The 25,710-nt window shown below is 37.1% G+C and overlaps 1 protein-coding gene across 1 annotated transcript; it reads left to right on the top strand.

The window, feature by feature from the left end:
• The first annotated feature begins 2,918 nt into the window (after window positions 1–2,918).
• CDC23 (cell division cycle 23) lies at window positions 2,919–25,613 on the top strand. The gene is made up of 16 exons (XM_001376007.5): window positions 2,919–3,113; window positions 3,209–3,281; window positions 14,432–14,569; window positions 17,024–17,066; window positions 17,338–17,443; window positions 18,010–18,142; window positions 20,173–20,350; window positions 20,433–20,530; window positions 20,708–20,789; window positions 22,301–22,454; window positions 22,597–22,716; window positions 23,012–23,087; window positions 23,469–23,530; window positions 24,231–24,309; window positions 24,389–24,508; window positions 24,681–25,613. The coding sequence occupies exons 1-16, from the start codon at window positions 2,959–2,961 to the stop codon at window positions 24,849–24,851; spliced, it is 1,788 nt and encodes a 595-aa protein (XP_001376044.1). The 5' UTR covers window positions 2,919–2,958; the 3' UTR covers window positions 24,852–25,613.
• The last annotated feature ends 97 nt before the right edge of the window (window positions 25,614–25,710 follow it).

Raw genomic sequence — 25,710 nt, 5'->3', positions numbered from 1 at the left:
ATTCTTCAATTGGGGAATGGCTGAACAAATTGTGGTATATGTTGGTGATGGAATACTATTGTGCTAAAAGGAATAATAAAGTGGAGGAATTCCATGGAGAATGGAACAACCTCCAGGAAGTGATACAGAGCGAGAGGAGCAGAACCAGGAAAACATTGTACACAGAGACTGATACACTGTGGTACAATTGAACGTAATGGACTTCCCCATTAGTGGCAATGCAATGTCCCTGAACAATCTGCAGGGATCTAGGAGAAAAACACTATCCACAAGGAGAGGACAAACTGTGGGAGTAAAAACACCGAGGAAAAGCAACTGCTTGACTACAGGGGTGGAGGGGACATGTCTGAGGAGAGACTCTAAATGAACACTCTAATGCAAATACCAACAACATGGAAATGGGTTCGAATCAAGAACACATGTGATACCCAGTGGAATCGCGTGTCAGCTATGGGAGAGATGGGGGGGAGGGGAGGAAAAGAAAATGATCTTTGTCTCCAGTGAATAATGTTTGGAAATGCTCAAATAAAAAAAAATAATAAAAAATAAAAAAAAGATCTTGATCAATGAATTGGAGGCTCAAAAGAGTTCTGTCCAGAGGTATCAAAGCATTTATTGAAATAAGAAGTTTGGGGGTGATGGAATGGCTGAGGCTATAGAATAGCCCAAACTGTGGATCAGGGTTTCCATATTTATTGAGGGTCAAGGGTCTTTTCACTTCCCATTCTAGGGAATTCACAATCTTTTTCCAGAATAGCCTGCTTTTAGGATGGTCCAAACAGAAAGCTCCAGAAAATGGGTGTAGAGGAGGACTGTAGAAATCCAGGTAGAGGTGTGTTTTGGGGTCTGACATATCATAGATGAACTTAAGGACACCAAAAAGGGAATAACGGGCATGCGCAAGTTTGGGGGATTTCCTTGGACTGTGAGAGTCTTCAGTGTGCATGTTTTATGATCCCTCATTTGTCTGTATAGAAGAGGTTTTGATACCCTCCTGGAACACTTTATCTTGGTGGGTGATATAGGGAAGGTATAGGACAGTTCAAGAATAATACAAAATAGGACAAGACCAGTATAGATAATTAATAATACAGAATAGTATAGGATTAATGTAAATGATTAATAATACAGATTTTTGTATTGTGTGCTAACCAGTGCTAACTGGTGAAAAATACAAGACTGTTTCTATCACTGTTCACCTCCATCAGCCCTGAGGCCTAGATCATAAAAATAAAATTTATATTTCCACAACACCATAGAACTAATACTATTGGGGCAGCTAGGTAGAGCAGTGGTTAGTGGCCATGACTGGAGTTGGGAAGACTCAGTCTTGCTTTAATCTGGTCTCAGACACTTATTAACTATGTGATCCTGGGTAAGATACTTTTTTGTTCGTCTCAGTTTCCTCATCTGTAAAATGATCTAAAGAAAGAAATGGCAAACCAATACAACGTCTCTGCCAAGAAAACTCCAAATGGGGTGGCGAAGAGTCAGATACAACTTTAAAACAACCAAACAACAACTAATACTATTAGAGAATTTTAGAGTTTTAGTGACCATGTGGTTCAATCCATCCTTTAAGAGAAACCTATAAGATAGAATTATCATCGAATCAGAGATTAGAGCTAAAAGAGACTTCAGAGATCACTACAAAACCTTACTGAGATCATGTCCACCTCCTGATTTTATAGATGGGGCAAAGGACTCAAATGACTTTTTCAAGTTCACGCAATTATTGTCAGAATTCTCTTCCCAACAATTTTTGACTCTTATACTTTGTTATTATGCACCTATGTAAATATCAAGTCACCTCCCCCTAGTCCCTTTCAAATTTAAACTCTTTAAGGGAAGACTTTTGTATTATGTATGTATTTCAGTTGTGTCACTTATTGATTCCATTTGGGGTTTTCTTGGTAATGATCCTAGAGTGGTTTGATATTTCCTTCTCCAGTTTATTTTACAGATAAGGAAACTGAGGCTAAGAGGGTTCTGTGACTAGCTAGTGACTGAAGTAGCTTTTGAACTGGTTTCTCCAGCCTGCAGCACCAGAGCTCTGGCTACACTAAATGGCCCTTTGGTATCTGTCTTTAAAAAAATTTTTTTTTCCTTTTAAATCCTTTCCTTCCATCTTAGAATAGATACTAAGTATTGGTTCCACGGCAGAAGAGCAGTGAAGGCTAGGTATTTGGGGTTAAGTGACCTATCCAGGGTCCCCCAGCTAGGAAGTGTCTGAGGTTATAATTTGAACTCAGGACTTCTCATATCCAGGCCTGGCTATCTATTTCCTGAGCCACCCAGTTGAACCTTGTACATTTTATTTCCGTAGTCTTCTGCCAAATACCAGGCAAATAGTAAGCACTTCATGTTTGTTGGATTGAATTGAATGATGGTAATCCTTTCTGGAGTACGTATTTAGCAGTAAAGTACAAATGTAGTCTGACATAAATACAGGACATAAGGACTTTTTAACCCTATAGCCTGAGTTAGAGACTCCGGGTCAAACCCCGTACTCAGTTAAATCTGCCGAAATATAGTTCTGCACCGTATTCTGACTACGCCTCTCATCTCCATAGAAACAAACCAAGCCTCAAGGGTCCCACCCAGCTCTTTACAGGCTCCTCCTACAACTTCGTCTAATATCCAATCATCGTCCCCGATTGACTCCTAGCACTACCCCTATTTGGGAGGGGCCAGACGCTCTCTTCCATGTCCCTCGCCCAGGTGTTGGAGCTCTTTTCCCTTTTTAGTTCTGACTTTCCCGCCTCAACGACTCTTAGCCAATCAGAAGCGTGATCTTCCTTGCCTAGCCAGCCTATTCTGGACCGGATGAGAAGCCTCAGCGCTGATTGGTCTAGCTGCCATAAGTGGTTCCCAATAGCCACAGGGATCCTTGCTAGGTCTTCGCCGGCAAGTATCACCTCGTGTGATTGGTCAGGGTAAGGCGACTGAGCCAGGAAGATGGCTGCTCTGGTCTCCGTTGCCGCGGCATCTATGCCTTCTGTGGTGGCTTCGGGGACTTGTAGCGATTTCTCAGATCTTCGGGAAATCAAGAAGCAGCTCCTCCGGATCGCGGGGCTGAGCCGGGAGCGGGGTCTGCAGCACAGCGGGAAATGGTAAGGCTCTGGAGTCAGAAGAAGTGGGAAGCCGAGCCTGGGCCCTCTTCCTCAAATGCCCCTCTCTCACCTGGCTCGGCCTTTCTCTGTTTCAGGGCCTCGGAACTGGCCTTCTCCCTGGCCCCTTTGCCCCTGGCTGAGCTGCCGCCGCCTCCACCCATCACTGAGGTAATAACCCTTCCTTCCTTCTACTTCCTACACCTCTCACCTCCGTTACAGGAATTGTATACTGACAGCTCCCTCATTTCCCGGCCCAGGAATCCACAAAACAGTTTATATACATACCCCTTTACAGTATGCCTTATTTCATTGGCTTCTCATGACGTTCTTGTTTTAAAAAAAGTCAACAGTCCAGGTATTGCATCCCCATTTTATAAATGAGGAAACGGAGTCTCAAAGAAATAAACAGAACTAGCAGCATAGGGTGTATAAACGGAAAAGGTCTTAGAGATCATTTAGCTCAGCTCTTTTATTTGGTGCATGAAACCAAGGCCCTAAGAAGTGAAGTGACTTGCCTAAAGTCATCCAGCTAGTAAGTGGCAGAGACCTAACCCAAAACCGGAAAGGATTTAATAGTTCATTCAGTTCAGATACCAGGAATATCTTTTTCTATAATTTCTAGGATAGAACAAGTAGTTATTTAATCTCCATTTGGAGATCCTGATTGATGAGGACCCCTGCCCATTACAGTTGTGTGATGAACACATTTTACTTTGTGGTACTTAAAAGTTTTTAGGAAGCTTTCCCTTATACTGAACTGGTATTTGCCTTTCTGTTTTATATACTCAGTGCTCCTAATTCTTTCCTTTGTGGCTCAGCAAAGCAAATCTAATTCCTCATCCTTCATATACTTCAATCAATAAGCACTTTAACTTAAATACTTAGTATATGGCCTGTACTCTGTTAGGTGATGTGGAAAGAAATAGGAAAATTTTTTTTCCTACTCTTAGTGTGTATATATATATATAAATTAAAGGTACGAAGATTAGTAGTTTAGAGGAATCATGAGAAGCTTCATGTAGAAGCTTGAAGAGTAGGATTCTCTAAGAAGGTAGGAGTGTATTCCAAGCATGGGGAATGGCTAGTACAAAGGCCTAATAGCTGTGAAGTTCCTTTTTTGTGACTCCTGGAAAATATTACTATCTCTTGAAAAAGTTTTAGAGAGATGAGGCATGAGGGTAGGGTCAGGGGTAATGGAATGATAGGTTATGGTTAGAAGAATGTCAAAGGTTTGGATCAAGGAAGGGGATAGGAGGACTTGGATGAGTGGAAGAAGCAGCTCATGGGATTTGAGATTGATGAACTAGGAGGTAAGGATGTTTGAGGGATCATCAAAAATGTCAGTCTCTTAGTATAAGAAAGTAGTTAGGAAGGGGAGGAAGACAGTGAGCAAGATGCTGAATTCCTTGAGGGAATAGGGTAGAAAAATAACTGAGTGAACTTAAAAGGAGAGGTTTAGGAGTGTTGGCTACAAAGTCAGTGGCAGTGAGGAGCAAGAATTCTAATTTTTCATTCAGAAATAGTGTGGGATGGATGAATGATGTACGAACCACTGCTAGAGGAGATGGTAAGGGAGGTGGTGTTTGTTTTTGTTTTTTTTTTCTCCTAAAACCATTACCTTCTCAGTATCATTTCTAAGACAGAAGAACTGCGAGGGCTAGGCAGTTGGAGTTAAGTGACTTCCCCAGGGTCAAATTGTTAGAAGTATCTGAGGTCAGGTTTGAATACAGTCTTCAGGATTCCAGGCTTGGTTCCCTATCCACTTTGTTACCTTATCCCTGTAGTGTTCTTTAGAGGAATACAGGTCTTAATGAGAGCAAGAAGATGGAAGAAATTTGAGAGGATGAGGTCCACTATAAAAAGTGAAATCCAGAGGACACAATATAAATGGGCAGGCTTGGAGGGAGAGGTGAGGTAAGGTTGAATAGGGTGGAATTGACAAGCGTTGGAAGTAGAAGTTGGGGGTAGTATACTGCTAGATAGCTTGTGGTTAAGTGAACTTTGGATTGGGAGAATAGTTTGTAACACTTGAAGACAGCTAACATGTCCCCACTAAATTTTTTCTTCTTTAGGTTCTATTAGTCAACTTCAAGGCAAATGTTCTTGCCATTATTCCACAGCTGCTTCCAACTGGTTTTCTCATTATAACATGGATTGAGGAGTAAATGTATTTTGTAATACTGCTCCCATTTTGCCAAGCATGTCTCTAGTCACTTCTTATCCTTTTCTGTAAAGCTTAGAGACTTGGATTTGATCTCTAAAGCTTCCTCTCACTTTGCCATTCCTTATTCAACTTTGTGAGGGAAAACAGGGCAGGGATTATTGTTCTCATAACAGGTGAAGAAATTCAGGCCCTGGGTGGCTAATCAATTTAACCATCAGGATGGTGCCAAAGTAAGTGCTATGTTGTGACTGTATCCCAGGATCTTGATTCCCATCAGGTGCTTTTATTATACCATACCACTTCTTCATAGGAGAGATGGAATCCCTTTCTTCCTAGTAATTTATCTTCATTTCTTTTCTGTGTATTTCCAGAACAGTTCTTATTCATAGATCTGTCATTTCAAAAATATTTCTGCTCAAAAATATTTAGAGGTTCCTCCAAGTAAAGTTCAAATTCCTTTGCCTGGCATTCAAGATCCCCATAATTTGGTGCAACTATATCTTTCTTACCTTATCCATGTGGCTTTATTGAGTTAAAATAGACTACACAAGGTCCTTGAACATATCCATATACCCTTTCTGTCAGAGTACCCTGTGCCTGGAATGTGTCTCCTCTCTTCCTATTTGCATGTAGAATTTTTGTGCATCATTTAAAGCTTCCCCAAATGTTCTCTAGAACACAACATAGTGGAGAGAATATTCAATTTGGAGTAGTAACAGAGATTCTTTATATTTAATTAGCTGTGTCTTGGCAAGGTGTTCAACCTCCCTTTGCTTCAGAGCCCTCATCTTTAAAATGAGGATTTGGACAAGATAATTTTAAGGCAGTTTTCTGCCTGAAATCTAATCCTAATTCTTCCCAAAATCTTTTCTGATTTCTTCCACTTACATCAATTAGCAAATCAGTCAAAGGCTTACTGCACGGTTCTGGGAATTCAGAGACAAAAATTAAAAAGTTCTTGCTTGGAAAGGAGAAATGGGTAAAAACAAGATGCAAAATTAGTACAAGATAACTTTCTGTGGGAGGCTATAGTTGCCCAATGATTAAGAAAGGTCCAATATGGTATGCTTTAGCTGAGCTTTGAAGAAACCAAGAGATTCTGAAGGGCAGAGGTTTAGAAGGACTACTGGGCAGGAAGTGGAAAGGCCCATGCAAAGGCACAGATGTAAGAGGACAGGAGAGAATGCTGTGTATTAGCAGCAGTAAGGAAGCCAGTGTGGTGGGAACAAGAGTTTGTTTTTGATTCCAGAGGCAATAAGGGGCCATTAACTTTTTGAGAAATATTCTTATGCTAGATATGTGGAGAGTAAACTGGGGAAGGGAGAGACTTGATTTAGAGTGATCACTTAAAAGACTGTAGCAGTAGGGGCAGCGAGGTGGCTCAGTGGATAAGAGTACCAGGCTTGGAGTCAGGAGGACCTGGATTTAAATGTGGCCTCAGACACTTCCTTAGCTGTGTGACTCTGGGCAACCCACTTAACCGAGTTTGCCTATCTCTTGCTCTTCTATTTTACTAAGATAGAAAGTAAGGATCAGAGAGACAGTGAGGGGGGATAGAAGTGAGGGAGGGGGAAAGACAGACTATAGCTGTAGTTTATCCTAGAGATTATAAGAATCTGAAGATTATGTAGATGATGGAGGGAAGGGAATGGATGAGAGTGATTATGGAGGTAGAATTGCTAAGACTTAGTAGCTGATTGGATATGGGGGTAAGAGGGAAAAGGGGATGAGAGAGGGTGAAAAGTTGAGAAGAGATTTGATGTTATTGTCTACCTGGATCCCTCTAAAGATGATGTTGCCATTCATAGTAGATAAGATATGTTGAGTTTAAATGTTTATGGAACATTCAATTGGAATGTTCATTAGGATCTATCTACTTAGCTAGCATACTAGTGCATTGAAGAGTTATGCTACAAAGTTTTATCTTTATTAGTGTACATTGTAGTTATCAGCATTGGATTCTAGGGCTCCTACTAGATTATATGTTTCTCAAGATAAGGAATAATAACTAATCTAAATTTTATATTTTAGGTCTTATGTTGCATGATTCTGTTTTTTTAATTGAATTTGATTTTTTTCAATTACACATAGAAACAATTTTTGACAATTTTTTTCCAAAATTTTATGATTCATATTCTCTCCTTAACCTGAGGAGGAAAAATAATCTGGTAATAGGTTATAAGAGTGCTTTCAGTGCATAGGTTTCTGTACAACACATAGTTCTTAATAAATGTTTGTTGATTAATCCCAATAGCATCCCAGAAGGAGAGAAGTGATTAATTACATTCTAAGGAAATTAAAGCGATCATTTGGGTTAGATTCCAATTTTGTATTTAGATTAAAGGCCTGAAAAGGTTGTTGAATTAGGTGCTGACCTAGGTACCCTATATTTAATTCTATGTACTCTATAGTTAAATCTGAAAGGAGAACATCCAAACACTAAAATTAGGGCAGCCTACATCCTGAAATCTTAATGCCAGAATTGGAGAAATTAGAGGGTTTTTGTTTATAATGGAACTACTTCTAAATTTATTCTTCCTGAAATTAAGTTTTAATTTTAATTTTAAGTGATGTTTTTCTCTATTTTTTTGGACACCTGACCACCAAGTGAATGATACCAGTTTGCTAAATTTGTTGGCCATTGAGCCAGTGTTATATATTAATAACCTTCAATCTCCCATGAGGGATATTAATCTAGTGTGTTCTTTGATATGTCATGTATCTGTTTCCAGTATGGCTCCATGTTTGCTTTTTGAAAACTCTTCATGATAATAATAGTAATTCATATGTTGATTTATGATTTATAAATGTTACTTATGACTGAGGTAGACTGGAAATATTTATATTCTCATGTAACAGAGAAGGAAACTGAGGCCCTGGGAGTGACTTTCCGGTGTTGATAGCCAGTGTTTAGCCTGGATTGGGGTCACAAAGTCTTCTGCACCATGTGACAGAATATTTCCTTAATTTCTTGTTAAGATTGACAACTAATCTGTCTTTGATCTTGTGAATTTAAACAGAATAACTCTTAAAGCTTTTTCATTATTTCTCTAGCTCTTAAGAGCTTCACTTAGGTTTTACAGATGCATTGTTGGGAATAAAGACAAAGAAAACCTTATGGGAAGTTTGATTAAAAAAACAAAACAAAACCATAAACCTAATTGCCAGTGTATTCAAATAGAAAAAAGTGATTGTATATGAAACCAAAAACTTCCATTCATTTTTTTTCAGATATCTATTAGCTTGACTAAGGTAAAAATAAAATCTTCCTCAATGTGTCTATGCTTCTTTCTGAACTTTTTTTCTGTTGTGTATTTTTGGTCAGTTGTGCTGTCTAAATGACTCCTTATTGCCCCTGGAATCAAACACAAGCTCTTTTCCTTGGCATTTAACCCTTTCCCATTCTCAGTGCAGTCCTTACTGCTGCTGACATAAAACATTTTCTCCCCTTTCCTCTAATCTTTTTGCCTTTGCACAGGCCTTTCCTCTACCTGCACTGAACTTCTGCTATATCTCTAACTCTTAGAATCTCATTTCCTTCAAAACTGAGCTAAAGGTCCTGGGTTCAAATTTGGCCTCAGGTACATCTCAGCTGTGTGACCCTGGGCAAGTCACTTAACCCCCATTGCCTAGCCCTTACCACTCTTCTGCCTTGGAACCAATACAGAATATTGATTCCCAGACAGAAGGTAAGAGTTTATTTAAAAAAAAAAAACCAAAAAACCAAAGCTGAGCTAAAGGATCCTATCCTACATTAGATCCTTCTTGATCTAACATAGTTGTAGCCAGTGCCTATATATTTTTACTTGTGCCCTCATTATATCCTTCTTTCCTCTCTCCCTCCATTTCTTCTCTCTCTCTCTCTCTCTCTCTCTCTCTCTCTCTCTCTCTCTCTCTCTCTCTCTCACAATAATAATTCTCAGTGTTCATATATCAGAATTTGTCTCACATGGATTTGATTCCTCCAATTTTGTGTTATTTTTGTAGGTGTGGGCTTTTTTTTTTTACCCTTAATTGTGTCCTTAATGATAGAATCACTTTACTTATACTTAAATTTATTTTTTTTCTTACCTTATTATTACAGTTAACATTTCTAAAACTTTTTTTAGTACTGTTTAAGAATGGACAACATTACCTTTATTGGAAAGTTTGTTCTTTGCATATAGTGCTAGCTCTTAGTTTCAAAATTTAAAAATCATATTAAGGAACATTTCATTCCTGTACTTTTTTTTTAACAGAAGTGGGTGATGATTTTTATTAATAGTATTACTTTTTTTAAAAAGTAGCTCTTTTGTTGTAATCTTTTAAATTTAATCTTTTTTTGGTTTCGCTAACTTGGAACATTAAAACCTTGTGCTTTTGTTGTGAAACTAAATAATGGGTCTGCCAGAGGTTGACAGCTGGAAGGGACCCTTAGAGGTCATAGGATCTTATTTTAGAGTTAAAAAGCCATCTTAAAAGCCTTAAAAGCCATCCTTTCCAGTTTCCTCATTTTACAGATGAGATCCAGAAAAGTTAAGTAACTTGTCCAAAGTTACAAGTTTATTGACTTAGGCTAACATAAATGACTCAGAATTTGAACCCAAGTCCTTAGACTGCAAATTCAGCATATTTTCTACTGTAAGTTTACTATTCCATACCACTGGTGTTTGTTTTTCTGTTTTGTGTTGTTGGGAGGTGGGGCAGAGAATGAGAACTTTCCATACTTATATTTTCTAATTTTTAAAACTTATAAGTAACTCATTAATTTTCTTTTTATTTTTTTCCCTGTAAACAAAAGCATTTAGGCCATAAATTTGCCTTTAGGTATGGTTTTGGTTGAATTCCTGACATTTGAATAGGCTTAGTCAATTCATAAGAATTAGTATATTCCTATTATGTGCTAGGTACTAGAAATACAAATACAAAATCAAAATAGATCCTGCCCCTCAAATAGCTTGTATTCTATTGGGGAGGATATAACATATTGAGAAATAAGTAAATGAAGAGTGGGTACAGATCAATACAGTCATTTGGGGGGAATCAGATAATGCCTCTTGAAGAAAGGCTTAAGGTTCAAAGAAGCCAGGGTGGGGAGGGAAAGTCAGCATGGATGATAAGTGGTGCAAAGGAATGGAGATGGAAGGAAGGGCTGATGTCGTGTATTATAAATAGTACAATTGTTTTTGTCTGACCATTTAAAAATATATATATTTATCATCTTTGTAATTTGATCTTTAACTTGGGCATTAGTCAACAAGTATTTTTTTTCCCCAATTTCCATTTACATAGACCATCTTTTTGTTATCTTCTGTGTTTGGTACTGAACTCTTGGATGAGGAAACTTCTCCGTCATTGAAGGTCATCCTTCTCTGCAACTTACAGTCTTAGCTGTCTGGAGCACTGAGAGATAAAATAACTAGCTCAGGGGCACACATCTAGTTTGTGTCTTATTGTAATAATTGTAAATTTAGTGTTTATAATTTATAATGCTTTCTTGGGTCCTGGAACATTCTGTTTTTGTTCATGTTGCATTCATTTGCAAAAAGGACTATATTCCCTACTTATTTCTTATTTATCCATTTGATATTTTCCATATTTGTTAAATTAAGTTTTCTTGGTATGCTACAAATGTTATTATTTCTTTTTCATTTTGCTATTTGTAATATTCCATTTGTGGGGCACTTTTAAATTTCTAGTTACTGTTTTTCTGTCTTTGGAGACTTTGGTAACAGCTGTTTCCCAAATTTTCCTATACCTCATGTAGAGGTTTAATATTGATATTTTCTGATTGCTAATATGTTCTAGGCATAATTTTATTTATTTCTCAAAGTTTCTAATATGATTCCAACTTTTTCCAATAGCAACCAATTTCAGATTTTTAGGGTAATTTCAAGCATAGTAAATTTTAGTCCATTATTTTGTCTTAATTTTTTATGTTTTGGGGCTGTTTCCTATAGGTATGTATTGTTAAATGATATTCCATTCAGTAACTTAAAAAAAAATTTCTGTACTGGAATTCAGTGAAGATTAAAATGTTAAAATATAATTTATCCTCAGTGATACTTTATTCATTTTTTTCTGAAAAGAATGTTATGCTTTTTGTTTACTTGTTTTACTCTTGGAACTTTAATACACTTGTGTACAATACTAAATACAATTACTATATCTTCTACTACCTCTATTATATTTTTATAAATTCAGCTTCTGTATCCCCTCTAGTTGTAATGGAGATTTTGCTCTAGGATTGCTTTCCTTCTCCCCTCTGTTGTTTTTGCCTTTTTTTTCTTTATTAGTGAATATGATGTCCATAATCATCTTATTCTCTTCTTTTTTTCTCCTTTATTGTCAATAATATAGTTTTTTTATTATCACTCCATAATTTCTCATTGTTTACACTGAGATTGCATCTAGTTATTCAGGTTGTAACTGTCTACTTTTCATACCTTGATGATGCCCTGCTTTCTTGTTGGTTTTGCATGTCAAAAAGTATTCTCCTACCCTGCCCCCTCCTCATCCCCACAAGTTTCTGAAACTCATATGGTTTCCTAAATTGCCATCTTTTGTCTTGAAAGTAATGCTTATTTTACTTTAAGGACTGATTTGAAGGATGAAATTCTGTATTTTTTTAGTTTTCAGAATCCTCTCTAACTCTGTCTCTCTCAAAAACATCTTGGATAGTTAAAATTGATTTTTGGAAAGTAAGCAGTATTTTTATTGCTACTTGTAAAGCTATTATTTTGATTTTAATTTTATAGCTTGACATTTATCATAAGACTCTCTTCTGAGGAAGAAGAGACCTCAGAAGCCAAATGTTTGAATCCATACGTGAACAAGAATCCTCTGTATGATGTATCCAATAAGTAGTCATTCAGCCTTTGTCTGATAATATTCAATGAAATAGTTTTTTTTAATTATTGATATTTTTCATTTTTACATACCTGCCTAATTATTCTTTCCTCTTTGCAGAATACTGTTCCTCATAATAAAGTATTCAAAAGAAGGGAAAAAAGCAGTTCAAAATTAACCAAAATTTTAAAAAAGTTTAACATTTTATGCAGTGTTAGACATTCATAGTCCACTTGGGGAGTAGTTTTAATGGTACACAAGGATTTCCTTATGTCAAGGTTAATTTTGCCTCCATACAGCTTTTTATTTATTGTTCCAGGGTTCCCCCCCACCCCCAGGCCTATGAGAATATTTTGATCCTATTTCCATGTAATGTCCCTTCGAATACTTGAACATATCTATCATGAGCCCTGGTTCTATTTTCTAAGTGAAATATCTCTTCAGGTAATTTGGAAGAATTGTGAATATATTTATGAAAGACTTATTGACTTGAAGTCAGGGGACCACAATTTGAATATCAGTTACAATCCTAGGTATGTCAATACTTGTGCCACTTACATTAAGATGCTTTAGAAAAGTGAAATATTAATATTTATAGATTTTCTTATATTTGCATACCCGTTGAAGTCTACTATAATGTCCATGTTAATGTGTTATTTCCATTCTTAAGAGTTGTGCTTTCTTCAGTTTAAAAAAAAAAGGCATCAATTAGATCCTGCACATTAAAAATTATACAGTTGCTATTTGAGGAGAGAAACTAAGAATCATGAGAAGAGAGATGTGGGAGCAGAAATCATACCTCAGTTAACACTTAATGGACAAAACATTGAAGTTTATATGAATGAGTTGGGTGGCAGAGATTTTTTTCTCCTTCTGCCTATCTCCTGGGAATTTTCTTTAGGCATATAAACTTTTAGTTTACATACTTCAGTTTCTTTAATGAAAAATGGCAATATCATGCTTGTACTCTGGTCTTTTAGCAGCACCACTGTATTTTAAAAGTATCCTGAGATAAAGTAAATAAAAATAATTATATTTATTTTGTATTTATATAGAACCTTAATTTCAAATATTTTATAAAGACATATAATATCCTTTTTTAAAAACCCTTTCTGTCTTAGATACTAAGTATTGGTTCTAAGGCAGAAGAGCAATAAGGACTAGGCACTTGGGGTTAAGTGACTTGCCCAGGGTCATACAGCTATGAAGGGTATCAGGTCAAATGTGAACCCAGATCCTCCTGATCCAGGCCTGGCCCTCTACCCACTATGCCACCTAGCTGTCCCTTATAATATCTTTTTAAATATATAATATTCTTCATAAAGTAGTACAATTTCTTTTTTTTTTCCAAAGTGTTATTCATTAAAATGTTGGGAGACTTTCTGTTTTTGAAAGTGGTTCTGAGAATTTTTAACATATTGGGTGAACTATAATATTATAGTTTCTGATTTCTGCTAGCAGCCCTTTGAACTCTCTAGTTGCCTTTTATTTTTCACAATTATTCTTTCCCTACAATCTTTTAAGAGGCAAGCTTAGGGAATCAGGTTACATAATATTAAATGAACTTTAGAAGTGTCTTATTTGAAATGTGGCTGCCATTTTAAAAGCAAATCTTTCTTTGTATTTTAATTTTCTCATTTGGAAATACTGAAATAAATTAATAAGTACTCCTTTAGCAATTAATTCTTACTTGATCTGTTTATCAATAGCCAAATGAAAAAATTTCAGTCATTGAGATATTACAAAATATCTATGTGTTTATGACTGGATAAATATAACATTACATTTTAACCTTTTATTATATTGTTACTACTGAATCAATATAGTTTTAAAGCGCCTTTTAATTGTTTTAACACCCTCCCTCCCATTCTTATTAAACAATCAAGGACAATTAAGTAGTTTTTTTAGACCTCCATATCAGTCAGCAGCAGAATCATTCTGAAAGTTCAATGAGATATTGCCTCAATTCAAATTTTCAGCTTTTTCTAGGTGCATATTTCTGGATTTATATCACTATAATTGATGACTATTACTTTAAAATATATGAGATTTTCTTTTAAGGAGTTTTATTGCTCTTATAAATTTTTAACATGAATAAAGAAGTGTGGTAGGTAAAAGATTCATGATCAGTTTTGGTAATAGGAAATAAAAAGTCATCAAGGAGAAGGGAAAGAGCTATTTCTTTGTTCAGTTCTGAAATTCACAAACGTGTTTCCTGGAATCTCATTGCTTGCCTTTTATCATCTATGTTATTTTCCTCCCTTCTTTTTCTCTCCCTCAAAAAACAAAACCAAAAAATAAAACCTCTTTAAATTTTCTTTTCCAGGAGGATGCACAAGATTTGGATGCTTACACTCTGGCCAAGGCCTACTTTGATGTAAAAGAATATGATCGAGCAGCTCATTTCCTTCGTGGCTGCAAGAGCCAGAAAGCCTATTTTCTGTATATGTATTCCAGATACCTGGTGAGAACCATTTCTAGATATGACTGAAATAAATGGTTACTATGCACTAAGTACTGGGGATATGAACAAGAAAAGCAAGATAACATCTGCTTTTAAGGAACTTATCTTCTAATTGGGGAAATAACATACAGGAAAGATTTCAGTCAGGTGGAAAAATCCTATGAATCTTAGGGTGGAGTGTTAAAGCAGATATTAATGCCTCTTTTTTAATGACATGTCCACCACAAAAAAAATTATCAGTTTCTGATGCTGAACCTCTTGTCAGTACCCAGGATTTTGGTGGTAAGAACTTCTCTGGGTCTTTGGTAGCTGTACCACCCTTAGGAACAGATATAATTTTGAAACCTTAATTCAGGTTTCTTATTGTCTGGCCTCAGACACTTCCTAGCTGTATGATCCTAGGAAAGTCACTTAACCCTCATCCTCTAACCCTTAGCACTCTTCTGCCTTAGAACCAATACATAGTATTGCTTTTTGAGACAGAAGGTTGTATGGTTTTTTAAAAAATTATTTTCATAACCTAAAACCATCTGCAATTATTATTTGTAATGGGGATAAGCTAGAAGCTTTCCTTATAAGATCTGGAATGAAACAAGGATGCTCATTATTGCTAATATTATTTAACATAGTATTGGAAATGCTAGCAATGTTAATAAGAGAAGAAAAAGAAATTGAAGGAATCAGAATAAACAAAGAGGTAATAACACTCTTTTTTGCAGACAATATGATAGTATATGTGGAAAATCCTGGAGATTCAACGAAAACGTCAGTTGAAACTATCAATTATTTTAGCAAAATAGCAGAATATAAAATAAACCACATAAATCATCAACATTTTTAATATATCATCAAAAAAGTCTTGTAAGAAGAGATAGAAATATTTAAAATAACCACAGTCAGAATGAAATACTTGGGAAGATACCTGCTAAAACAAGCTTAGGAACTACATGAACATAATTATAAAACACTTTTTACACAAATAAAGTCATATGTAAATAATTGGAGAAATATTAATTCTTTATGGGTGGACAGAGCCAACATAATTAAAATGACAGTCCCAACCTAAATTAATCATTTTATTCAATGCCATCCCAATTAAATTACCAAGAAATTATTTTATTGAGCTAGAAAAAAGAATTAACAAAATCCATTTGGAAGAACAAAAGATCAAGAATATCAGATAAATTGATTTTTTTTAATATTAAGGAAGGGAGGTCTAGCTGCTGCTAGTTTTTAAACTAGCATTTAGTTTAGTCTTTAAACTGCATTATAAATCGGTAATGATTAAATCTATATGCTACTGTCTAAATAGTAAAGTAGATCAGTGGAACAGAGTGGATGTACAACAGACAGTCATAAAAGATTATAGTAATCTTGTATTTGACAAAAATATTAAGATTTTTGGGGAAAGAACTCACTCTTTGGCAAAAATTGCTGGGACATTTGGCAGAGTAGTTTGGGTAGATTGGCAGAGAGTAAATATAGACCAGTACCTTATACCATTCACTAAGAAAAAATCGAAATGGATACATGACCTATGGGAGGCCCTGACTTGGGTTCAAGGGTGGCTTTAAATATTTCCTAGCAGTATGACCCCCTAAGAAAGTCACTTACCTCCCTTTGCTAGTCATTACTTCTCTTCAGCCTTGGAACCAATACACACAGAAGGCAAGGGTTAAAAGAAGAAGAACACCTATCAGATTTGTGGATAGGAGAGGAATTTATGAGTAAATAAGATGAAGAGCATTGTGAGATATAAAATGGATAATTTTTTTTACATTTACATTTTTAAATTTCTGTACAAATATAATAAATGTAGCCAAGACTAGAAGGAATATGGAAATTTGGGGGAAATTTTTTTATGGACAGTTTCTCAGAAAGAGGTCTCATATCTAAAATATATAGAAAATATCAGATTTCTAAGAATGTCTCTCAACTGGTAATGGTTAGAAGATATGAACAGATAGTTTTTGGATAAAGAAATCAAAGCCATATATAGCTATATGAAAAAATGCTCTGTCACTACTGATTAAAAAAATGCAAATCAAAACAATTCCGAGATATCTCATACTTACCATATTGGCTAAAAGATAATAAGGCAAAATGACAAATTTTGGAAGGGATGTGTAAAAATGGGGACACTAATACATCATAGATGGAACTTTAAATTGATCCAGCCATTTTGGAGAGCAATTTGGAATTATGCCCTAAGAGTTATAAAACTGTGTATACCCTTATACCTAGCAATACTATTGTTCAGTCTGTTTCCCAAGGAGATCAGAATAATAGGGAAAGAACCTGTGTACTTCAAGATACTTATAGTAGCTTTCTTTGCGGTGGCAAAGAACTGGAAATTGAGGGGATGTTTGCCAGTTGGGAAATGGCTGGACTAGTTTTTTGTTATAAACAGATTCAGGATGAATAATAAAAGATCTTTTTGATTTTCCTTTACAGTCTGGTGAAAAGAAGAAGGATGATGAAACCGTAGATAGTTTGGGTATGAAGTTTTTTCTCTTACCTTTTGGAAAAAAATAACTAGCAAACTGGTGTGTGTTTGTTAGGTATGATTGTTGGTGTCTGTAAGATTTTAATCGCCAAAGGCTTCTCTTTTCAAGCAGATTAAGACAGCTTAATGGCTCTTTGTAGCCATTGTTTCTTAGTACTAATTAAGTGTGAACTCTTCTTCACTTTGTGCTACTGGAAATAGCTAAACATAAGAGAATAAAACAAAACTAGTTTTACCCTCAGAGATTTTATTTTGTTCCTAGGCCCATTGGAGAAAGGACAGGTGAAGAACGAAGCCCTTAGAGAGCTAAGAGTTGAACTCAGCAAAAAGCACCAGGCACGAGAGCTTGATGGCTTTGGCCTTTATCTGTAAGTCTGGATAATCATTTGAGGTTTTTATTTTTTCCTTAGTTGAAGAGGCACAGTGCAGCAAGACACTAGGACATGACAGAAAGAGCACTGGGCTAGAAGCTCAAAGAAGACTTGGGGTTGAGTTCATGTTCAGTCTTTCATTGGCTATGTGATATTTAGCAAGTTACATAATTTCTAGATGCCTCAGTTTTGACATCTGTAAAATGGAACCAATTATACTCATACTGGTGACCATATAGCTGTTTTGTGATTAAAGATCTTTTTGAAACAAAGCACTGTATGGTAATCACTAGCACTTAAATAGTACTTTAAGATTTGCAGAGCACTTTACAAATATCTCATTTTATCCTCACAACTCTAGGAGGTAGATGCTATTATTTCCATTTTATAGATGAGGAAACTGAGACAAATTGCCCAGAGTATCCCAGAGTCTGCTACAAGTCTAAGGCCAGATTTAAATTTGCACCTTCCTGGCCAGTGTTCTCCAGTGGACCACCTGAGAAATAATTTTGTAAAGTTTTGATTTCTGCTTTGAGCTCCCTAATGACTTTCTCTTTTCCTAGGTATGGGGTGGTGCTTCGAAAGCTAGACTTGGTAAAAGAGGCCATTGATGTTTTTGTGGAAGCCACCCACATTTTACCTTTACATTGGGGAGCCTGGTTGGAGTTATGTAACCTGATCACAGACAAAGAGATGGTAGGTTGAGGAAGGAGCTATGAAAACTCTTATGTGCAGTTTTCATCCTATGGGCTATTTAACTCTAAAATATTCAATTAGTCCTTTCAGTTATTACTAGAATTTTACTGACTAAAACAGCTGGCTCTTACATATTTCTTTGAGTTTTTACCCTTATGGAAATTTGATCTTGATGTTAAAGAAGTTAAAAGTTAGTTAATAATTGATCCTTTGTGGCTATTCTTATTTCATAGTTAATATCGGTTTGGCATCAGATTTGATTGGAAAATTCTTTCTTCACATGGAATTTTACTGTATCTAAACTTTGTTTAGCACTGTTTAGCTTTCAAAATAATCTAATCCAGTTCCATCACTGTCATTATTTAGGGATTTTTTTTTCTGACTGTAAGAATTTTTTTTTCCAATTTAAACATTATTTTATTTGGTCATTTTCAAACAATATTCCTTGTAAACAAAGATCCTTTTCTTTTCCTCCCCACCTTCCACCGTCCCTCCCTTAGCCAACACACGATTCCACTGGGTATCACATGTGTCCTTGATTGGTATTTGTATTAGGGTGTTCATTTAGAGTCTCTCTATATTCTTGTCCCTTCCCCCCCTGTAGTCAAGCAGTTCCTTATCTTCGGTGTTTTTACTCCCACCGTTTGTCCTTTGCTTGTGGATAGTGTTTTTTTCTCCTGGATCCCTGCAGAATGTTCAGGGATGTTGTATTGACACTAATGGAGAAGTCCATTACATTCTATTGTACCACAGTGTATCAGTCTCTGTGTACAATGTTGTCCTGGTTCTGCTCCTTTCACTCTGCATCACTTCCTGGAGGTTGTTCCAGTCTCCAGAAATTCCTCCACTTTATTATTCCTTTGAATACAATAGTATTCCATCACCAACATATACCACAATTTGTTCAGCCATTCCCCAATTGAAGGGCATCCCCTCATTTTCCAATTTTTGGCCACCACAAAGAGCGCGGCTATGAATATTGTAAGAATTGAATTAAATGAGTTTAGTTTCTTCAGGGTTTCTTTTATAAGCTCTGTGAAAATTTGATAATTTCTTTGATGTTGATGTCTTTAGCACTTTTGAGGTGGACTATTTTTAGTTTGTTTCCATTTTTTCAGGTATTATTATTATCTACCAAAGGAAACTAACAACAAATGTCTCCCTTTCAGCATATTTAAAGAGCTAAGAGTTTTATTACATCCTCCTCTGATCTCTCCTTCTCCTCTCCCCCAATGAACATGCTTCTTTGATGACTTCCAAATCGGCATCTTGACTTTTGTCCTTTCACCCAAGATTCAGTGACCTGGCTCTGCTGCACATTTCCATGTAGATATTTTGTGTTCACTTCAAGTTTAACATTTCCAAAACTAAACTCTTCCTCTTTTCTTGCAAACAAGTTTTACCTGCCAATTTCCCTATCTCTGGCAGTGGTACCACCATTTTCCTACTTATATTTTGACTCCTCTTCCCCCTCCCACGCCCTTTATTTTATCAGATCCAAATTCTTTTGCAGAGCTTCTGAAGAAGCTTCCTATTATCTGGCACACTTTCCCTAGCATGAACCCTCCAGGCCAGCTTCATTTCCTCACTGTCTTCTTCAAAGTCTGTGCTCATTTCCTCCCATTGCTGTTTCTTCACTTCTGGAATCCTTTTCTTCTCTCTTCTCTTGTCTTCAGGCTAGCTGTTCTTCAGAGCCTTTCTTCAAGTTCCTCCTCCTTTGTAAAGCCTTTCCTAACTACTCTAAATTTCTTACTATAACATTTATAGTCTAAATGTTATAATTTAGTACTTGATTTTGCTGTCTTATATTGATCGTTATTGTTCTCTATGTATTGGTTTTGTTTCTTTAATTAGAGTTTAAAATTATGGAAGTCAGAGATCATTTCTTTTATCTTGCTTAATACAATTCTGAACCTTCAGTAGATATCTAGTCAATAGTTGTTTGTGGCTGGTTGGTGTTTGGGAAAGGATTGGGGATATGATGGCCAATTTGTAAATGTATCCTTTCTTTGGATTTTCATTGCTGCCAGCTGAAGTTCCTGTCCTTGCCAGATACCTGGATGAAGGAATTTTTTTTGGCTCATATATATACAGAGTTGCAGCTGATAGAGGAGGCCTTACAGAAGTATCAGTCTCTCATTGATGTGGGCTTTTCTAAGAGCACATACATCATTTCCCAAATTGCAGTTGCCTATCACAATATCAGAGGTGAGTTAAACAGGATACTGAAATCCAGCCAGCCACCAAAGTTTTTCATCTTTATACTTACTGAACTCTCTTTATTGTGCAGATATTGACAAAGCCCTCTCTATTTTCAATGAATTAAGGAAGCAAGACCCCTACAGGATTGAAAATATGGACACATTCTCCAATTTGCTCTATGTTAGGGTGAGCTGTTTTTCATTTTGCCTTGACTTTATTAAGTAACACTGATCCCATAATCTTATTAGATCTGAGTATCATACAGCTGATTTAGTCATTTTTCCTCTAGTTAACTTTTTTTTTAAACAAGAGTTCTGGGGATTTCATTTTTCATGCTCTAATTTATTTTTTCTCTTCCCCCAGAGCATGAAACCTGAACTGAGCTATCTGGCTCATAATCTGTGTGAAATCGACAAATATCGAGTAGAGACATGCTGTGTAATAGGTAAGAGCCATTTTTCTAATGAGTTTTGAGAGTTGGGGGGGGGGGGAGGTTAAAGAAGTCAGTTCTTGGGGCAGAGGCATTAAAGTAGAAATAGGATAAATAGTGCATAGGATGGGTCAGGTTGATCTTTTTTTTTCCCTTGCCTGGCAACATCATTAACATTCATATGAATGGATGTTCCTATTAAAGTGGTAACCACCCAAAGCCTAGATTTCAAAATGGTAAGAGAATATCCTTTTCCCTTGAGACCATTCTTAAAAATAGCATCAGGACAGAATAAACCACTGAGGAGAGTACAAAATGTAGGAGTGCTAGTAATGAAGGTAGGACTTTTAAAATAAAATGGTGAGGGGCAGGGAAGGGGACCTTGACAGATTCTCAAGAAAAATGATTGAATGCAAACTCTAGGACAAGAGAATGGATCTGAGATATCTTTATTCCATTTTCTGACCCTTTGGAAAAATCAGTTGTGAAGCTTATACTAAATTATAGTTTTTTTCCCTTAAGAGATAAATATTTAAAATATTCATAGGGGAGCATGATGAAGTGGAGAGAGGTGACTGCAGAGTCAGGAAGACTTGGATTCAAATTCCATGACACCTAACAGCTATGTGACCGAGGGACCGACTCATTTCTTAGTGTCCCAGACAACTAAGCTACTGACCTGCACTGATTAAGGATGTTTTCTCACAAGAAGTTCCTTATACCAGTGAAATCAAATATGGTCTTCAACTTAACCACTCAAACAATTCAGCATGAACAGAACAAAACTTTCAATAAGTAGAATAGATAAGAAAAAACATTTTATTTCTCTGGTATAGCCAGATAAGGGAAAGGATATGATAAGGAGAGGGCAAAAGAGAGAATCTGAAGAAAGAAGGATTGAAGAGACCTACAGAGAGAAACTGACATCCGTTTGCCTGATCCCACTTCCTTCCCTGTTGGCATCTATCTCCAAGGCATTGGAACAAATTGTCTTCTTTGTAACAGTCTTATTTTTGTTTCCCTCCACCACTGATCAACAACTCTGGTCCACACATTCCCTGATGCACCTGGTCTTCAGTCATTGTATTTCCTTCCCATTCTTCTATTGCCACTCTGTGCTATCAAGCCAGGCCTCCCTGAATTTGACATTTCCACCATCAGTTTTCTGCCTTGATTCTGGACAGTTAGGACTCTGCCACTAGTTTTCTATTTTTTCTACCTCACCACCACAATTTTCTAGGCAGTCTGTCTAAAGTCATCTTCTCTATCTCTAAACACTATCTCAAGATGTTTTTTCAAAGGACACCAGACTCTGTCTTGTAAATATATGCATGGAATTGTTTTTGTTCATCTTAACTGTAAAGAGATAGGGGTAGCAGCTTTTCAGATGCTTAATTTTAGAAAACTTAACCTGAGGCAGATGAAATAGATGAGACTGGTCTCATCTCCATGTAAGATTCTTTTTATGCACAGGATTTCTATTTGTGGCTATCTAGTTTTTCTTACTTTCTTATTCTTTCTTTCAGGTAATTATTACAGCTTACGTTCCCAGCATGAAAAAGCAGCCCTTTATTTCCAGAGAGCCCTTAAATTGAATCCCCGATACCTTGGGGCCTGGACTCTCATGGGACATGAGTACATGGAAATGAAGAACACGTCTGCAGCTATCCAGGCTTACAGGTGTGTGTGTGCGTGTGTGCGTGTGCGTGCATGCATGTGTGCATGCTGGGGTGAAGCCAAGTTGCATTAGATATATTTTGTGATATCAGCATTGTTCTGACCTACCCTCAAATGGATAACAATTAACATTTCCCTTCCTAAGACATGCTATTGAGGTAAACAAGAGAGATTACAGAGCCTGGTATGGTCTTGGACAAACCTATGAAATTCTCAAGATGCCATTTTACTGCCTTTATTACTACCGACGGGCCCACCAGCTCCGGTAAGTCTGACCACTTTGGTGTGGGACAACCTGGTGCTAATCAGGGCTAATTAGTGTCCACTGATAGTAACAGAGGAATCAGAGTGAATAGTTGTAACTTATGGAAAATAATCTTTGAAACTTCTTTAGAGTCATTTAAAGTTTTTCCTTTGGGAACTTCCATTAAGAAGGTTAGTGTGATTGTGTAGGTTTCTGAAGAGCAGTGGGTTAATCTGTGCATTGATTTGGGGTGGTGAAAGAGGTTGGATGGAAAAGGTTTCAGATGGCAGCTGACAGTGACCTCCTTATCTTGTAGGCCCAATGATTCCCGTATGCTGGTGGCTCTAGGAGAATGTTATGAGAAACTCAATCAGCTCGTGGAAGCCAAAAAGGTGCCTGGGTTTGGGTACTGGGGGTGTTGTATGACATTTTTGTCATTTGATGAAGGTTGGTCCATCTGTTTCTGACTTAATTTGGTGTGATCTGATGTATGTACCCATCTCAAGCAGGGTATATGCTGGGCTATCTTATTTGCTCATGTACAGTTCTCTGTACAGTGTCTGTCAGACAAGGCAGGGCTAGAAGCCACACTCTGGAACGCTGACTGTGGCTAGGTACCTGCCACCTGTTCAGCATGAAAAAGTGAGTGTTCTTCTGTACTCTCAGCACCAGCCTGTGATCCTGCAGGTTTTGCTGAAGCCCGAGTCTCGAGGTAATTGTCTGGTTGTGGTAGATGTGGGGTGGCTCCAGTAACCACTTTGTCCCTTTGGCAGTGTTACTGGAGAGCTTACGCTGTGGGAGATGTGGAGAAAATGGCTCTCGTGAAACTAGCCAAGTGAGTAAAAAAGACCAAACATTCTTAAGTGTTTCAGCCCCATATGTTCTGGAAGTGTCTGGGAATAACCCTAAAAGAGAACTAAAGATATAAGACTTGTGAGGAGTCGAGAAACTGATTTTCTCTTAAGTCAATTAGGGTAAATTGGTATATTATGAAGTTCTCAACTAGGTGTGGTGCTAAGGATGAACTAAAGGAACTTTACAAGCCTTGAATTAGTGTGGTGGAAGGAGAGAAGTCATAATTATATATTATACCCAGCAAGGCAAAGAATTAGGAAAGGATTTTTTGTCCTACCCCAAGTCACTTGGCCTGACTATGACTAAGTCAACTTAAAAACTCACATAAACATAAATTGTGACTCGTAGTAGGTGGTTTTTGTTTTAAAGGAATGATCTGATTCCTTCTCCTTCTTGAGTTCCTAAAAAAATATAAGTTGTTTGATTTCCTTCATGACTGACTCCTCCCCCTACCCTGCCTTGCCCCCCAGCTCTTCCCATATTTTCATTAGCAAAATAATCATACTTTTAATTGTGACTATTAAAAACAAGAGGGCACTACTAATGCTATGAGTTTTTTATAGTTAAATTTTTATTTTGATGTAGTCCAGTTTACCTTAGGCTCTAAGCCTATGTTAATTGTGTATTTGCTGAAGCCTTGGTTCAGAGGTCTGTTTATGCTTATAGTCCTTCTCTTTTAGACTCCACGAACAGTTGACTGAATCAGAACAAGCAGCTCAGTGCTACATCAAATACATCCAGGATATCTATTCATGTGGGGTATGTGTCAGGGACAAGGGAGTTAAGTCAATATATCGGTCACTGTCACTTCAGTCACTTCAATTCTTTGCCTTTTTAGGAAATAGTGGAGCACTTAGAGGTGAGCACTGCTTTCCGGTATCTGGCTCAGTACTACTTTAAATGCAAACTCTGGGATGAAGCCTCAGCCTGTGCACAGAAATGTTGTTCCTTCAATGATGTGAGTGCTAGTATTCTATCAAGATTTCTAGTTGGAACATGGGGTATCTTTCAAGTGTGTGGGTTGTTGGGCAGAGGGGTATCCTTTGTTAAAGTATATAGTTTTTGGTGTGTTTTTTTAAAGTATTGACTTTTTTTTTTTTTGGTAATTTGGGATATGTTGTTTGTTTCAGACTCGGGAAGAAGGCAAAGCCCTACTCAGACAGATCTTACAGCTGCGAAATCAAGGAGAAACTTCCACCACAGAGATATCTGCTCCCTTTTTCCTACCTGCATCACTGTCTGCTAACAACACTCCTACACGCAGGGTGTCTCCACTCAACCTGTCTTCTGTCACACCATAGACTACTATTCTCTAGGCTGTATCGTGTCAGTCCCTGATTAAGTCCTGCCTCATAGACAGAAGCTGGATGTGTTCATGGACCTCATTTCTTTCAGTTTCTGCATTTGGTGACAATTGCTGGAGGATCATATAGGATCAGTGCTCCAGCTCTGCAGGCTGATTGAATCCTGTCTGAAGACATTCTCTATTTGCTACAGTTAGAGCAGCTGGACTCTTTCAGAAGCACTTTCCTCTCCCTCCTGATTCAGAGACTAGCTGCAGTTTTTAGTCCTCTTTCCCAACCAAAATCTTTTTAAGAACAACCCCTTTATGGCACTTTAGCAGAGGTGATGCAGTAAGAGCTTGGTTTCTTCGCTGCTTGGTGGGATCGTCCTTCTGAAGCTGAGGAAGGCAGGCAGCTCTCCTGCTTTCAGCAGCACCTCTGGCTTGCTATTGGAATGAGTCAGGATGTCACGGTGAAATATTCGGAAGCAGGATCCCTGGTAGGTTGCTGAAACCTTGTTTCAGGCCAGGAAAACAAAGCAGACTCTGTTGATGCTGTGTAGAGGGAGATGAAGCCTGGACAGGCCCTTGGTTTTAGCTCTGAGCTGTGGGGAAGATCAAGCTGTCTTACTCAACGAACAGAATTCATTATGTACCCGTCAAGAACAGTATTTCACAAGTGGCTCTCCAACTTGTCATGGAGGAGAGGGAGAGCCTGGGCAGAAAAAGACTCGTATCTGAAGAGCCAGTCTGTTTTAATAAAAATATTTTTTTAACCCAACTTCCTGAATTTTTTTTCCCCGGTTAGGGTCATGGGGTACTGTCCCTGTCAAGGATTTTAGTACTTCTATGCAGTATTTATAATAATGACAGCTTTG

Source organism: Monodelphis domestica, chromosome 1, assembly GCF_027887165.1.
Source record: "Monodelphis domestica isolate mMonDom1 chromosome 1, mMonDom1.pri, whole genome shotgun sequence".
NCBI classification, from domain to species: Eukaryota; Metazoa; Chordata; class Mammalia; order Didelphimorphia; family Didelphidae; genus Monodelphis; species Monodelphis domestica.
The sequence above is the reverse complement of the archived record's forward strand: the minus strand, read 5'-3'. Positions and strand labels throughout refer to the sequence as shown.